Source organism: Anguilla rostrata, chromosome 6, assembly GCF_018555375.3.
Source record: "Anguilla rostrata isolate EN2019 chromosome 6, ASM1855537v3, whole genome shotgun sequence".
Lineage (NCBI taxonomy): Eukaryota > Metazoa > Chordata > Actinopteri > Anguilliformes > Anguillidae > Anguilla > Anguilla rostrata.
Window position 1 is genome coordinate 53,329,752 of NC_057938.1, and position 15,883 is coordinate 53,345,634.

General features: G+C 51.6%; 1 protein-coding gene across 1 annotated transcript in view; it reads right to left on the reverse strand.

Moving 5' to 3' along the window:
• The window catches only part of LOC135258055 (nesprin-1-like), a 161,438-nt gene that overhangs the window by 28,714 nt on the left and 116,841 nt on the right, over positions 1–15,883 (reverse strand). Inside the window, exons 102-128 of the mRNA XM_064341253.1 lie at positions 15,711–15,864; positions 15,251–15,382; positions 15,003–15,158; positions 14,401–14,610; positions 13,868–13,969; positions 13,579–13,698; positions 12,688–12,888; positions 12,095–12,268; positions 11,535–11,666; positions 11,097–11,293; positions 10,287–10,419; positions 9,569–9,751; positions 8,865–9,014; positions 8,355–8,531; positions 8,035–8,190; positions 7,751–7,906; positions 7,243–7,413; positions 6,943–7,076; positions 6,321–6,525; positions 4,979–5,161; positions 4,400–4,546; positions 3,769–3,923; positions 3,340–3,487; positions 2,903–2,997; positions 2,351–2,585; positions 1,534–1,728; positions 92–217 (exon numbers count right to left, since the gene is read on the reverse strand). Coding sequence (XP_064197323.1) covers positions 92–217; positions 1,534–1,728; positions 2,351–2,585; positions 2,903–2,997; positions 3,340–3,487; positions 3,769–3,923; positions 4,400–4,546; positions 4,979–5,161; positions 6,321–6,525; positions 6,943–7,076; positions 7,243–7,413; positions 7,751–7,906; positions 8,035–8,190; positions 8,355–8,531; positions 8,865–9,014; positions 9,569–9,751; positions 10,287–10,419; positions 11,097–11,293; positions 11,535–11,666; positions 12,095–12,268; positions 12,688–12,888; positions 13,579–13,698; positions 13,868–13,969; positions 14,401–14,610; positions 15,003–15,158; positions 15,251–15,382; positions 15,711–15,864 — 4,327 coding nt within the window. The remainder of the gene's footprint in view (positions 1–91; positions 218–1,533; positions 1,729–2,350; positions 2,586–2,902; positions 2,998–3,339; positions 3,488–3,768; positions 3,924–4,399; positions 4,547–4,978; positions 5,162–6,320; positions 6,526–6,942; positions 7,077–7,242; positions 7,414–7,750; positions 7,907–8,034; positions 8,191–8,354; positions 8,532–8,864; positions 9,015–9,568; positions 9,752–10,286; positions 10,420–11,096; positions 11,294–11,534; positions 11,667–12,094; positions 12,269–12,687; positions 12,889–13,578; positions 13,699–13,867; positions 13,970–14,400; positions 14,611–15,002; positions 15,159–15,250; positions 15,383–15,710; positions 15,865–15,883) is intronic.

Sequence of the window (15,883 nt, forward strand, 5' to 3'; positions counted from 1 at the left end):
AGGAGAGAGAAGAGAGAGAGAGGAGAAGAGAGAGAGAGGAGAAGAGGAGAGGAGAGGAGAGGAGAGGAGAGCAGTACAGAGTGGCGCTCACCTTGCAGCGGATCTGTTCTGCGTGCAGCTCCTCCTGGTGCTCAGGTAAGGGCAGCCACAGCTTCCGCTTGAAGGCCCGGAGTCGCTCCAGCGAGGCGGCGATGCCCTTCTCACACCTCTCCCAGTCCTGCGGCCACGTGCACACACACACACACACACACACACACGCAGGGACACACACACACACACACACACACACACACACGCACGCTCCGTCAGCAGAGATCCGCCAGAGCACAGCGCTGCCGCCTCCTCCTCTGCAGCGGCTCTCCCTGCCTCTGACGCATTCCCTCCTCCTCCTCCTCCTCCTCCTCCCCCGCCACCTGACCCATCTCACAAACGCCAGAGCGAGCTTTAAATCCCTCCTGCTCAGGGCACCGAGCGCCACCTAACAATGAAGGGGGGGGGGAGGAGCGCTGGCTGCTTTTTCAGCCCCCTCCTCTCCCCTTCTCTCCTTCTCTCTTTAAAAAAAAAAAAAAAGAAACCCTTCTCACCTCTCTCCCCACGATAAATCCCTCGCTCGCTCCCGCTCTTCCCTCGCGACTGACCGTCCTGTGCCAGGATCATTAAGCCCGCCAAGCTCAGATGCCGGGGGGGGAGGCTTCCTTTTGTACCACTGCGTCATCCCAGAGTTGTTTTTTACTTTATTAAACATTATTGTTTTGGTTTTTTTTTTTTCCAGCAGGGCTCAAAATGCACTGAGGGCACGATACATAATTCATACAGCTTAAATCTCCTGGGTTTTAGACAGACTCTGCTCGGCTGCATTATGCGCTAACTGTGTGTGTGTGTGTGTGTGTGTGCGGATGAGTGTGTGTGTGTGTGCGCGAGCGAGTGTTTGTGTGTGTGCGTGTGTGTGTGCATGTTAGTGTGTGTGTGTATGTGTGTGATTGTATGTGTATGTGTGTGAGTATGAGTGTGTGTGTTCGTAGCAGCATGCTCTATAGACCCGCTGTGTTCTCATCGCATGCTGCAGACTCTCTCTCACTGTACCGCCATGGGTCCCTGGAGATTTGTGCACCCAGCAGACATTCTGATTAAATCATTTCCCAGGAACCAAGTAACTGGCCAATCACGCGCACCACAGGCCAGGACCGCAACCACTAACGGTCAGCAGTGTGTAGGTGGCTCAGCTGAACCCAGTGTGCAAAATATTTATTATTTATTATTCACCTTTATTTATACAGGGTACATTGACTGAGCATGAATGCTCTTTTACAGTAATGCCCTGTGAATGTCCACCCCCAATTAGCCTAACCAGCTGGACTGTGGGAAGAAACCGGAATACCCGGAGGAAACCCACGCGGACACGGGGAGAACATGCACAACTCCACACAGAAAGGCCCGGGTTGGGCGACGTTACCATGAGCAGCGGTGAGCAGCGGTGTAGCTAAAATGGTGGTGTTACCATGAGCAGCGGTGTAGCTAAAACGGCGGCCCTACCTTGAGCAGGGTGAGCAGCTCCCTCTTCTGCTCGTCCAGGCGCATGTTGGCGTGCCGCCAGCGCTCCTGCATGTCGGTGAGCTCGGCGTGCAGCGCCGTCTCCGCCCTGCTGTCCGCGCTTAGCAACAGCTGCCGCCCGGCGTCCACCGTCAGGATGTAACTGCCGTGCTGCCGCTGGAGCACCTTCTCCTTCAGCTGCAATGAGACAGCCGGGTCAGCAGGGGGCGCACTCTGCGCACGGAGTACACTACTCCCGCAGGTCCAGTATGTGTGCAGGTTTTTCTTACAAGTTGATTCAGACATGCTTTATTGGCCTCACCACATATGGGCCTAATATTGCCAAAGCACTCACTCACTTAAAATCGAAATCAACAATATCACATAGAGCAACAGCAATATCACTTAAATAAGGCAGCGTAGTATAATAGTTAGGGAACTGGGTTTGTAACCTTTGCCCATTTGATTCCCAGGTACGGCACTGGTGTTGAACCCTTGAGCAAGGTGCTTCACCTGAATAGCACATGTAAATACCCAGATACTATACAAAAATGTTGTGTAAGTCTGCTTTGGATAAGAGTGTCAGCTAAATGTCTGTAACGTAACAAAGCTTGCCCAAAGATAAAATGCTTTACCATTTTTGCTAGCGGTCATACACAGATATCTACCGACACCGTTTGTGTGCAGTGCACTAGGCCCAGGTAGAGGAAGTCCACCTCATCATGCAGAATAACTCCCAGTTAGCTGTTCGGTTTGGCTACCGTGTCCCCTCCCCCTCTCCCCCTCTCCCCTTTTACAGACAGCTGTGCCGCAGACTGACCTGGACCTCGTCCAGCATGGCGCGGGCCTGCTGCAGGGGCACCGGCGCCCCCTCCTGGACGACTTCGGCCTGGTGGGACACCTCCAGCAGCCACCGGCGCAGCTTGTCGGCCATCTCGTGGTAGCGCTGCCACTGGCGGATCAGGCTGTCGATGATGCCCCGCCTCTGCTGGGCTCGGCGCACCACGCCCTGCCACTGGTTACTCAGCAGCGCCAGCTTCAGGTTAAACTCGTCCCTGCGGGGAGGGGTGGGGGCAGGGAGAGGAGATGGGCAGAGAGAGAGATATAGAGGGAAAGAGAGAGAGAAGGAAAGAGAGAGAGAAAATGAGAAAGGAGGAGAAGAGAGAGGGCGATGGAGATAGAGATAGAGGTGAGGAAGAGGAGGGGGCAGAAAGAGAAAGAGGAACAGTTAGAGGGAAAGACAGGGTGAGGAAGAGGAACAAGAGATGGGCAGAGAGAGAAAGAATGAGAGAGAGAGAAAGAGATTTTATTTTTATAACTACTGAAAGCTATCTCAATGTTCAGCTGTGTAATAAAATGCATCATGTGCTACCTGTCGTCCACCTGTCCTTGCTCCAGGAGCTTCTGTCCATCGCTGATGATCGAGTGCAGGATCTGCTGCCTGCTGAACATCTCAGCCTGGAACAGCTGTAGGGAACGCAAACAGGCTGGGTTTGATACCAGAACGTGAAGCGAATCCCTTCCAGCCAGCCAGCTGCTTCTTTTCACACCGCAGTCACAAGCCGCACATGTGCAGAGCAGGGGGAGGAGGAGACCCAATCATACGTGTGCACAGAGAGAACATCCTGTCACCTGGGGATAGGCCAGCAGGAGTCGCTTGAGCAATGAGCACTGCTGTAGCCCTACTGACTGTATCCCTCCAGTATCTCAGTGTGACTCAAAGCCAATTATGCACCAAAAGGAACCCAGTGTCCCAACAGGGATGGGACACCCAGCAGATCCGCCCTCCCCCTACCCTCGCCCCCTCACCTCGTGGGCCCTCTGCTGCTCCAGCAAGCTCTGGAAGTTTCCGGAGATCTCCGACGCCAGCTTCTCCTCCGTCTGCGTCAGGAACTCCATCCACGTCTCGCACTTCTCCAGGAAGGTCTGGTGCTGCAGCAGAAAGGCCTGTAGCTTGCTGCAGAGAAAGAGGGACAACAGACGGTAAATCCAACATCACTCAGAGAAAAACAGCCGGTAAATCCGACATAATTCTACAGGCAACAACAGGTCAACCTACTGTTCCTCTCAAGACAACGGCACTTAGTCTGGTCAATATATGTTGTGTAACACTAAGTTAGAGACTGAAGTAGCCATGTCCGAACATGAATATAAATTTTCACGGCTACCTTCTCCAGAACTACTTAGCGGGAAGGTGTCGCTCTTTCAGATCCTCAGATCCCTTGAGCACAGTCCTACCTGAATCTCTCGGTTGTCTGGGCAGAGGTGGCGGACCAGGTCCGGTTGAGGTTCTGCAAGAGCTTGATCTCCTTGTCGCTGAGCGGCAGCCTGTAGCCCAGTTCGTTCAGTCGCTCCAGGTCCGGGGACATGCTGCTGAATTTCAGCATCTGGGCCTGGGAGACAGACCACACATCCAACGTTAGAGCCACACAGAGCAGGACTGTTTGTGTCTGTAAGGTAGACCAGCACAAGGAGATCGGTCTCTCCTCATACCTCTATTTATTCTGCTGATGATCCAACTCAACAAGAACCATCAATAATATTTTAAAACACATCAGACGTTTGATTCTGATACTCAACTGTTGTACATGACAGTAACTTTACCATGCAGTCGTACATGATGGTTAAATTGCTGTGCAGCTGTAGACAAGGGTTAAATTTACCTTCAGCCATAGACAGCCGTTAAAATGACCGTAATGGCCATAGGCGATAGTTACTTCACCATGTGGCTGTAGACGGTGGTTAGATTACTACGAATGTGTAGATGGTGATAGAAGATTAGAAGAGTAGCCATAGTGTAATAGTTGCATTAACATCATAAGGAAGTGGGTTTGGAGAACTGTAGAGAATTACGGGTGTAGAGAATCACCCTGAGCTCCTCCATGCGGTCCTGTATGATTGACAGGTCAGAGGACCGCCCGGGGTCCTGCCCCTTCAGGAGCTCCTCCGCCTCCGTCGCCCAGCAGCTCAGAGACTCCAGCTGCGCGCCGAAAGTCTCAAAGTCCTGCACCCCAGCCTGGGGGAAGAGAGAGCCAGAGGGGTAGAGAGAGAGGCAGTCTCCATGGTGACCGTTTCACGACCGTCCCGTGAGTGACACGTTCCAAAAAACCTTACGGCACGTGACCCCGGCAATCAAACCTCAGGGGAGAGAGGAGCTCATTTCTTTCATCCTCTCCTCTTCTTCTGCCCGAATCTATAATCACCATTTGTGCTTTAACTGCTGTGCCCACCCACACTCTGAACAAGGATCACTGCAGCAGAAAAAGCTATTTTACACCCTACAGCAGGGCTGCCCAACTCTGCTCCTGGAGATCTACCGTCCTGTAGGCTTTCATTTCAACCCTGATTTGGCACACCTGACTCTACTAATTATCATCTCAACAATATTTCCAGCAGATGAATGAGGTGTGCTGATGAATGTGGGGGTGGGTGGGGTGGGTTGTCCTACCTGCAGTACCGCTTGCTGCCTGGTGAGGGCCTGCTCCACCACTCCCAGGCGCTGCGTGAGGGACAGGCGGTCCGACTGGATGGCGGCCACGGCGGAGGCGTCCACCTGGTGCTTGAGCTGCTCTCCCAGCTCGTACAGCACATGCAGGGAGTCCTGCACTGCCTTCTGGGTCCGCAGGAGCTCCTGTTCCAGAGAGACCACGCCCACTGTCAATGCACTGGCCCCGCCCACAATCAGCATACTGACCACACCCACTCTCAGTACACTGTACACTGGCCACACCCACCTCAGTGCACTCTAAAAAATAATTAAAATCACGCTAACTGAAATATCCCTCCGAGCTTTGGAACCCCACCCAAAACTGTGCAAAGAGCACGTCGGAGGGGCACAGAGGGGAGAGGGGTGACTGCGGGTCTGACTCGATTTGCTGGGCAACCAGCTGGCGGGAAATCAGAAACTCCTGGACTGCGCAGTGCAGCGCTCTGACCTTCCCTAAGAGCGCCAAGGCCCCTATTCAGGCCCAAACAGTGAGTGTAATTTGGCTCCTGAAAGGAGGACAGCTGCATTGTGCGCGCTCAGCGCAAGCGGAAAGATTTCGCCCGACACCCCTCGTGCGATTCCACAATCCTCCTTTTCCTCCGCTGCTTTGCCAAGTGCTCTTTCTTGCAAACCCACTGAACCTGCCAGCATGCTACGATTTCACGTTTTTCCGTGTCGCTCTTGATCTGAGAAGTTGCATTTATTTGAGTGAATGAATCATTTGTTTGATTACTGAAATGATTGCTTCTAATAGATGCTAGCCGCACATGGAAGTGCTGGAAGCACATGGCAAAGAGCCCAGGCTACTCAAGGAATCTCGCCAAAGTAAATCAGGCCCGTGGAAGAATGAGCAACTGCCACTGGAGGAGCAGGTTCAGGAGCGGTACTGTGAGGGGAATTGAGCTGGCTGCGCTCCCACTAACACACACGTTAGCACCTGCTAGCACACACACACACACACACTTAGAGAAACATACACTTAAAAACACACACATACGCCAACTACAGACAAACTCGTATTCCCGTATAACGCACGCGCACACACGCACACACATCTTGGTGAAACACACACCGTCTTGGTGCCACACACACACCACACACAGAGGTCTTGGTGCTACACATGCTCTCTCTCTCACACACACACACACACACACACACACCCACATACACACAGAGTCTCGGTGCCACACACACACACACAGAGGTCTTGGTGCTACACATGCTCTCTCGCTCACACACACACACACAGTCTCGGTGCCACACACACACACACACACCACCCCCCCCCCCCCGGGGCACTCACGCTGCAGTCCTGTATCCAGGCGCTCACTTCCTGGTCGGAGATGTCCTTGTTGGCGGCGGTCTTCAGCAGGTGGTCGGCCCGCTCCTCCTGCCGCTGCACGCCGGCGGCGCTCTGGCCGCACAGCCCCTTGTAGCGCTGCCACAGCTGCAGCAGCGCCTTGCTGCTCTTCAGCCGCTCCGCGATCTCCTCCAGCAGGCCGTTCCACCTGAAACCGCGCCGGGTTTACCCTCAGCTTCCTGTCTACTACTTCCTGCAGTCTACCCGGAACTTCCTGTATAACAGCTACTGCCACAGCCGCAGTCTGTCACTTACTATCCACTTCCTGCAGTTTACCTGGAACTTCCTGTATAACAGCTACCACCACAGCCACAGCCTGTCACTTCCTGTGGTTTACCTAAAGCTTCCTCTCTAACAAGTACTTCCAATCACATCTTGTCAAATTTCCTGAAGTTTCCAAGGACCATCTAAGAGCCACAGCCCGTCATTTCTTGTCTAGTCCCTGCAGTTTAGTTGCAACCTCCTGTCCAACAGCCATTATCTATCACTTCCTGTTCACTTCCTGGAGTTTACCTGGAACTTCCTGTCTCACAAATGATGACTGAACACTTCCTGTGGGCCGTACCTCATGTTGACGTCCTTGAGGGTGGTGTTGAGGGTGTCGGCGACGGACGGGTGGCACTCCTTCAGCAGCTGGTGCGTGACCGAGCCGAACCTCCTCAGGCTGCTCTCCTGCTTCTCTAGCTCCTCCTGCAGGTTCTGCAGAGACACTGCAGTCAGCACAGCCGCCCCCACACGCAACACACATTCACCCCAGTCCAGGCTAGTGGGCTACACAGGATGATTGCCAGACGATCTGACTTCTTGAAATACTTTACAGTCGATGGAGAATTGACGTTGTTAGGACCCGGACCGAGTTCCGTACCTGCAGGTTCTCCACCTGCACCTGGACGGCCTCCAGAGAGCCGGTGAGGAGGCGGAACCGGGACACGGAGTACCGCCCCTCCATCAGGTAGCCGTTGATCTCCTCGGATGCCCGCCTGTACACGTTCCACTGGTCCAGCACGGACTTCAGGCTGATCTTCAGCTGTCCGATCTGGACACAAATCGGACAAAAAGCAACGCGTCAGGTCACTGAATCAGCTTAAGCTGTGTTTTATATAAGTTTAAGGGTATTGGCAAAAGCTGTGTTCCTGGTTAGACTACTGAATCAGCACAAGCTGTGACTCATTATTTCACTTAGCTACTGTTACTGCATTTACTAGCTGTCGATGATTCGATAATGCTCTCAAACAGCACAAACACAATCAACTTATCTGGCTGGATATTCACCGAAAGAGATCAGCAACCCCACCAGTCGTGAGAGCCATTCCTAAGGCATTTTACCCAGGCATTTTAACACAGAGGTGACATCATAAGATGAGGAAACCCACCAGGTGGTCCAGGTTGGCCCAGCTGTGATTGAGCCCCTGGAGCGCGTCCATGACGACGGCGCACGCCTCCTCCTTCTTGTTCTGGATGAGAGCGCAGCCCCGCTCCTCCACCTTCTCCACCTCCCTCTCTTTCTCCTTCACCAACTCCTCCAGCTCCTGGAGAGTGAGAGATCGCCAAACAAGAGACTTCTCATTTCTCAAGAGCGAGCAATATGAACAGGTAACATCCACCACAGCATCACCTGTAGTCTTTGGAGGGCATGCTGTACTGTACTGCGTCCTACCTGGCAGTCTTTCAGGGCATTCTGCACCGAGGCCAGGTCCTCTATCCGGTGCTTTTTCTTCAGCTTCTCCTCCTGCGCGGTGAACCAGGTCTTCAGGGTCTGCACGTTGCTCTCGTACTCCAGCCACGCCTCCAGCAGAGACTCCAGCATCTGGATCTGAGGGAACGCACAAGCGATGTTGGAGAAGATGAGCTCAATGGTTCCTTCTAAGCAAGAACCTCCGACTGATATCTATGGTACTTTCATAGAGATTAGCAGCTGTGGCTGATTTCTATGGTACGTTCTCAGTGACGAGAACCTCTGGCTGATTTCTATGGTACCTTCTCGGTAATGAGGCCCTGCAGAATCTGCCAGCGGCGGTTCATGGCGCCCAGCCTCTCGGCGAAGTCGGTCTTGTCGCTCCGCTTGCTCTCCACATCCTGGCTGCTGATCTGCAGGACCGACTGGTTCACGAAGTCCACGGTCAGCTGCTTGCAGTTCACATCGATCTTGAAGCCCTTGGAGGAAACAAAGTGGAATCAATTCAGCATGTCCTCATACAGTAACCCTAGAGCATTAAATAAATCTGCAGTGTCTTGCAGAAACCTCCAAACAATGGAATTCTCAGAAGGCTTCTTTTTTCCATACGCCAACACAGTATTATAGTTCAGTCAAGTAGGATTTTGAACAAACTTTATTAGTTCATGAATCACTGGACTTAAGTTTCATAACTCAAGAACTAGCACAGAGATGGGCGAGCACTTCCAATGTTTTTAAAAAGAACAGACATGACGAATGAAATGAATAACGAGTGTGACCTTGCTTTCTGAAGACGGGGGCGCGGTCCTTACCTTGTACTTCTGCAGGTAGTCCCGGATGGCCTGGGACCCCACCACCCCGCGGATCTTCTCCTGGTCCTCCTCCATCACGTTCTCCATCAGCGAGATCCAGCTCATCAACTCGGTGATGGCGTGCCTAGACGCCAGCTTCTCCATCTGGAGCTGGGGGTGCACAGATGCCCACCGCAGCCTTTAGCCTTTAGCTTCAACTGCTAACTTCTGCTTCAGTCTCAGCTTCAGCTTGGGTCAAAAGCATTCAACAGAACACTGTGCTATACTGAGAACAGGACTGGCTACAATGGCAGGAAGGACCTAGCCTCGGGGGATTAATTCAGACCAGGATATGTGTTGAGCACATACGGGGCATGTTATTATGTGGTGGTGTTTATTGGTGCGTGCTACACACTGCGCACATACAAGTTTGTGGTGGATGTGGATAATGCTGGTGTTAACTGGTGTTAAGCTGATACAAGGGGTGCTTTTGGTATGCCTGCATGCAATTTAAATGTCAGTGAGTGTCAGTGTTGTGGATGTTGGTGTGTTTATATTGTCACCTTTCGGGGTAAGCTGGGGTACATTGGTTTATGCTGGTGACTGTTGATGTATGTTGGTGTATACTGATGTATGCTAGTCTTCACAGATGTGCATTGGCACACGTTGGCCAGCGTTGGCTCTTGTGAGCCTGCATGCGGTGGTGCGTGCGGCGGTGCGGATACCTGGTGCAGCTTCTCCTGCACCACGGGGATGCGCGTGAGCAGCTCGGCCCACTGCGTGTCCACCTGCGCCAAAGCCGCCCGCAGCCCCGCCGTGTCCACCTTCTTCAGCCGCATCAGCTGGTTGCCCGTGCTCAGCACCGACGACTTCAGCGATGACTTGGCGTCCACTTCCTTGGAGAAGTCCTGAGGGACGAGGGGGAGAGGACGTGAGCTGCTGCTGCCCCGCCCGCACTTTGGTTTTTCCCCCCCAGTCTCCAACGTCCCAGAGAAAACAAAATGGCTGCATTTCCAGGTCAGGTCAGTTGGATCCATCCAAATGCTAGAGCTAGAGTTCTGTCTAGAGTGTCAAGCTAAGTGCTTCATGGCAAAGACTCGGACTGCTCCATTTGCTTAACCACTCTCGAGTCTTAGAGGTGCCAAAATGACTCTAAATCCCACCCATACAAAGCCACCTTGGTATTAGTGTAATAATTCCAAAGAAAGTGGACTGCTAGCTTTGTGATAGCACTACCCTTTGACATTGGATGACCCTTTACCCTGGATGCCCTGATGAGACGGGCCAAAACTGCAGGCTTGGGGCGCTAAGAAACTGCAACTGAAGCTCTATGAAGGCCTCGAGAGGCCACGCAAAAGCCAGAAGTGGCAGGAGGACGCGGGTACTGAGTGAACAGATCAGGAGCGCGGTGTGATCGATCTCGACCCCTCCAGGAGCACTCACCAGGAAGGCCAGAAGGTGGTCCCTGACGGTCTCAAGCTCCTGGGGCACGGTCACCGACTGGGTGGTCCAAAACTCCAGGCGGTCCAGAGCGGACCGCAACCACTGGTTCAGCTCGGACGACTCGGTCTGGTATCTGTGAGGGGGGGGGGGCAGGGTGGAGACGATGGGGGAGGTCACATGACGAGCATTCAGGTCGGCATCCAACTATGATAGCTAAAGAGACACTACAATATAATGGTAATGAAACTGAGCTTGGACCTCAAATCCCAGGCAGGGTAGTGGTATGTGTACCCTTGAGCAATGTACTTAACCCAGTTAAATATTAAGCTGTGTAAATTGATTTTTTTTTTTTAAATGACTATAAAAATAAGCCATGTATGTCGATCTGGATTTCCACTAAATACCTAAATGTTACTCCTACTTGGAATCTGCGAAATCCCACTGAAGGTCTGTAAACAGCGTCAAACTCACAGATTTCACGATCAAAGCAAACAAGGGAACACGTCTATGAATCACCATGATCAAAGAAGCAGAGATCTCCCTGTAGAGTCCATTCCCCTTCCTTCAAGTAACATTATAGCAGCTCAGTCCTGATGTACTAATGTACATGACATAGTACAGGCTTGTGAGGATGTTATTTATGTGTGTGCGTGTTTGTGTGTGTATGTGTGTCTAAAAGAGGGAGTGTGTGTGTGTGTGTGTGTGTGCGCGCGTTTGTGTGTGTGTGTGTGCGCGCGTGTTTGTGTGTGTGTGTGTGTGCGCGCGTGTTTGTGTGTGTGTGTGTGTGTGTATCTGGAGGCAGCCCCTGACCGTGTCCAGTGCTTGAGGATGGAGTCCAGCCGGTGCAGCTCCTTGTTGACCTTGGTGGTGCTGTTGAGCCAGTGCTCCCCCAGCTGGGTGAGCTGGTTCTCCAGGTCCGAGCAGCACACTGACAGCAGCAGCCTCTTCCCGTCCTCCAGAACCTGGTACAGCTGGTGCTGGTGCTGCGTCAAGTTCAGCTTCAGTCGCTGTGGGCGCAGAAAGGAGTTAAGACAAACCTGATTGGCTGTGCTTCCGGGCTCTCTGCATGCAGGAAGCAGTGTCCACCAATCACCATAGCTGTTGTTCTGTTGGTTGTTACCTCTCTGGTTTTCACCATTAAGGTGATGTCACAACTGTCTGTATGTGTGTGTATTTGAGAGTGAGTGTGTTTGAGCACATGCACGTGTGTGTGTGTGAGAGAGTGTGCGTGCGTGCGTGTGTGTATACCTGATATAGGGCGATTCTCTCGGTCAGTCTCTCCTCGGTCTCCTCCACCAGACCCACGATGGGGATGCTGCCCTCTACTGTCTCCAGCTGCCGGTGCAGGGCCTGGTAGTCCTGCTCCAGACTGCTCCAGGACTGAGAGAGCACACAGCACACGTACGGCAAGCACAGAGGATCAAAAACCAGAGCACAAACAAACACAAGCCCATATGCACGCGCACACACACACACACACACACACACACACACATAGAATACAAATCTCAATTCTACAAGTAGACAACAAAACAAGCAAACAAATACACTGTAAAAAATGCAAATTTAAAATAAGGAAAGATAAGCATCATTTAAAAATAAGCAAGGTACTCTATCAAAACAAGGAAAATAATATTAAATTAACCAAATTAATCTTGCAGAGCAAGAAAATTAATCTGAAAATGGAGAAATACAACAATTTGTCTGAATTGTAAAAGATAATATCGTTACGGTTTCATTTTTCGCAGCATAACCATTACGTAATTGTGATTTTTTATTGGTTGTTAGTTGATATTTGGGGTGCTGACCTCCAGGATGTACTCCAGCTCCACACCCCTCTTGTGGGCCTGTTTGAGGACCCCCTGTGCCTGGGCCATGGTCTCCTCCAGAGTCTGGCTCTCCCGCGGGAGCAGGAAGCTGCTGATCTTCCGGAAGAACGTCTCCGTCAGGATCATGTGGGACTCCAGGCCCTGGAAGAACTCCTGAGGTGGGGGGGGGGAGGGGGGGCGGGAAGAGGAAAGAGTCACGGAGCGTGCCCGTCGAAAAAAAAAACCGCGATCGACCTCACCCTTCAAAAACCGCGCTCAAATCTGCCCGCCAAAAGTTGTGGTCGACCTCGCCTATCAAAAACCGCAGATCGACCTTATAAAAAACTGCGTTCAAGCTTGCCCGCCGAAAGTCGCGTTCAAGCTTGTCTATTCACACTAATCATGCTTTCTGAGAGCGGTGTGACCAATATTCTTGTAAATATATGGACTTACACGATAGATAGATTTCACAGCCATGTAACCATGTAATTTAAACTGCGGTGTATGAAAGTCGCAATATTGCGGTGTCTCAGTAGCGTATTTTAATCCAATATGTTTTCAACATTCATTTCCACAAGGGAGAAGAGCCCTACTTTGTGCTTGTCCAGCAGGTTCTGGACCTCTGCCACCGAGCCGGCCATCATCTTCTGGTCGGCGGCCATCTTGTCCTGAGCGGTGTCGATGAGGTCGGCCAGGTCCTGCAGGGCGCGCTCGTACTGGGCCTTCAGCGCCAGGTTCTGGTTCAGCCCGCTGCAGCGCGAGCCCACGGTCAGCACCAGCTCCTCATACATGTCCTGGGAAAACACAGGGAAACACAAGGTCCTCATAAGGGAAACACAAGGTCCTCATAAGGGAAACACAAGGTCCTCATAAGGGAAACACAAGGTCCTCATAAGGGAAACACAAGGTCCTCATAAGGGAAACACAAGGTCCTCATAAGGGAAACACAAGGTCCTCATGAGGGAAACACGAGGTCCTCATGAGGGAAACACGAGGTCCTCATAAGGGAAACACAAGGTCCTCATAAGGGAAACACAAGGTCCTCATAAGGGAAACACAAGGTCCTCATAAGGGAAACACAAGGTCCTCATAAGGGAAACACAAGGTCCTCATAAGGGAAACACGAGGTCCTCATAACGGAAACACAAGGTCCTCATAAGGGAAACAAGGTCCTCACAAGGGAAATGTGAGGTCCTCATAAGAGCAGTAATACAAGACACAGCACTAATATGATTGGATCAGTTTATGTAGGTTTATCGGTTACCCATACTAGCAATCAGTCTATGGCAGCAGTGTGTGTGTGTGTGTTTGTATTTACATGTACTGTATATGTGTGTTTGTATTTATATGCATGTGTGAGTGCATGCATGCATGTCTGTACGGACGTGTGTGCATGTGTGCGTGTGTTTATGTGTGAGTCTGTATGTGTGAGTATGTGTAAGTGTGTGTGTGTGAGAGAGAAATAATTGAGTACACCGCAGTACCTGCAGCTTGAGCAGCTCTTGCGTTGAGCCCTGGTCGGGCTGTAGCTCCTCTCCCGTGGATTTGAGCTCGCAGATCCTCTGCTCAATCTCCCTCAGACTGTCCTCTGCCTCCGAGATGCACTGGAGGGAGAGAGAGGAACCGCGCTGTCAGGGTGTACTTCCACACCAGGACAGGGGAGGACAGGAGCGCGAGGCGCAGTTCTGAGGGTACACACACACGCACACGCACACGCACACACGCCAACGCCACCGCACGCACGCACGCACACACACACACACACACACACACCTCCATCTGTTTGGAGGCCGGCCGGTCCAGAGCCTCGGTAAGAGTCTGCAGGACCTGGTATCTGGTCTCACTCAGAGCCGTGAAGAGCAGCCGCAACTCCGTCTGTGTGAAGAGAGAAACGGCATCACTCACACATGTACACATATTCATACATACATATATTGATATACACACTCAGACCTATGAACCCACATACACACTTACACTAACCTATGCAGACTCAAAACTACACAATAACCCATTCACACACACACACACACACACACACACACTCCTACATCAACCAAGGTGGCCTAGACACATAGACACACTTTCACCAACATGCTAGCACACACACACACTCACTCTCTCTCTCACACACACACACGCACATGAACACACACTCTCTCACACACACACTCTCTCTCTCTCTCACACACACACACTCTCTCTCTCTCACACACACACATACACTCTCTCTCTCTCTCTCTCTCACACACACACACACACACTCTCTCCCTCTCACACACACACACGCGCGCGCACACACAGACCTGAAAGGCAGCGAGCTCCTGCATGCGTCTCCTGGTGTCCTCACAATGCTGGCCCACCACTGAGTCCAGGGACCCGAGTCGCGCAGCCAGGTAGTCCAGCGTCTCCTCCATCACCTCCTGGTCCTCACCCCCCAGCCCCTCCTCACTCCCCAGCACCTCCCTGCTCCTCCCCACCTCCTCCGTCACCTCTGCCAGATCCTTCTTCAAAGCCTGAATAAGGACCAAATCCAAACTCAGTCACATGACCCACAGCACAGCCGACCTGGGCTGAATTATTATTCATTATTACTTTAATGTTCTTTACACTTTTGACACCCCAGAAACGTTATGGAAAAATAATATACTCTCAAGATGTCACAAAAACTTAAAAATGTACAGAAAATTGTACAGATTAATGTTGCTTTTAGTTGCCAATGCAACGTAGTTTTAGTAAGTGCTAATCTTGCCAAAGTGCTTTCATAAAGACGAAAATACATATTTTCATTCAATTGTAAGTTTTTTTTATTGAATCCAGGCCCCGGTTTACTACAGAGGGGCACAAATGTTCCTAAAGTCTGAGTTCCTCCATTTTACCGCTAGCGCCCAATGCTGCGGGTCCTCACCTCCTGGTTACAGAGGTGCGTTTCCGTGTCCTCCGCCAGCAGCACGGGTCCGGAGAACAGGCTGTTCTCCACGCCGTCCAGCCAGGAGGAGCTGGCCGACACAGCGGCGTAGAGCTGCTGCTCCAGGTGAATGCCCTGCTTCTCAGCGCCCCCTGGCTGCGAGGAGGACACATTACACGACACCGTCACTCAGTGCTCAGAGCTCGTCGAACAAACACGCAGGATGAGGAAGGAATTGGGGGGCGTACCTGCGAGCGCGCCTCTTCGTAAGCCTGGCTGAAATCCCCAAACAGAGATTTGAGGGACGATTTGTCCTGAGCCTGCGCCTCTCCTTTGAACGAAGGCCCGGAGGTGGTGACTCTGCTGGGCCTGTTGTACACCTGGGAGTCACAGGGAACGAAAGACAGGAACATGGACAAACTCTCTTCCCATGACACAAGATGGAAGTAGCAAATGAGCAATAAGACCCACCGACATGCGCTATATTTCTGGAATGGTCACAGGTGCACTACTAGTACTAATAATAACAATACTAGTAATAATTTGAAATACATATTAATAATTGTTTATTACACAATTCAGTAATTAGTGCAAATAATTTAAATTGCAATTATTAATGCTACTATTCCTGTGACTAATAATAATAATAATAGCATTATTATTATTAATAACAATAATAATAATAATAATAATAATAAGGCGTAGTACAGGCTGCTTGCTGTCCTGCTCCACCGTGCTGTGCAGGAGCTGCAGCTTGGTGCTCAGCTCTTTGCTCAGGCTCTCCCACTTCTGCCTCATCTGATCCAGAGCGGCCTGGTTCTCCTGCTCCAGACCCAGCTCCCGGGGCACGGACTCCGCAGGACTGGGGGAGAGAGGGAGGG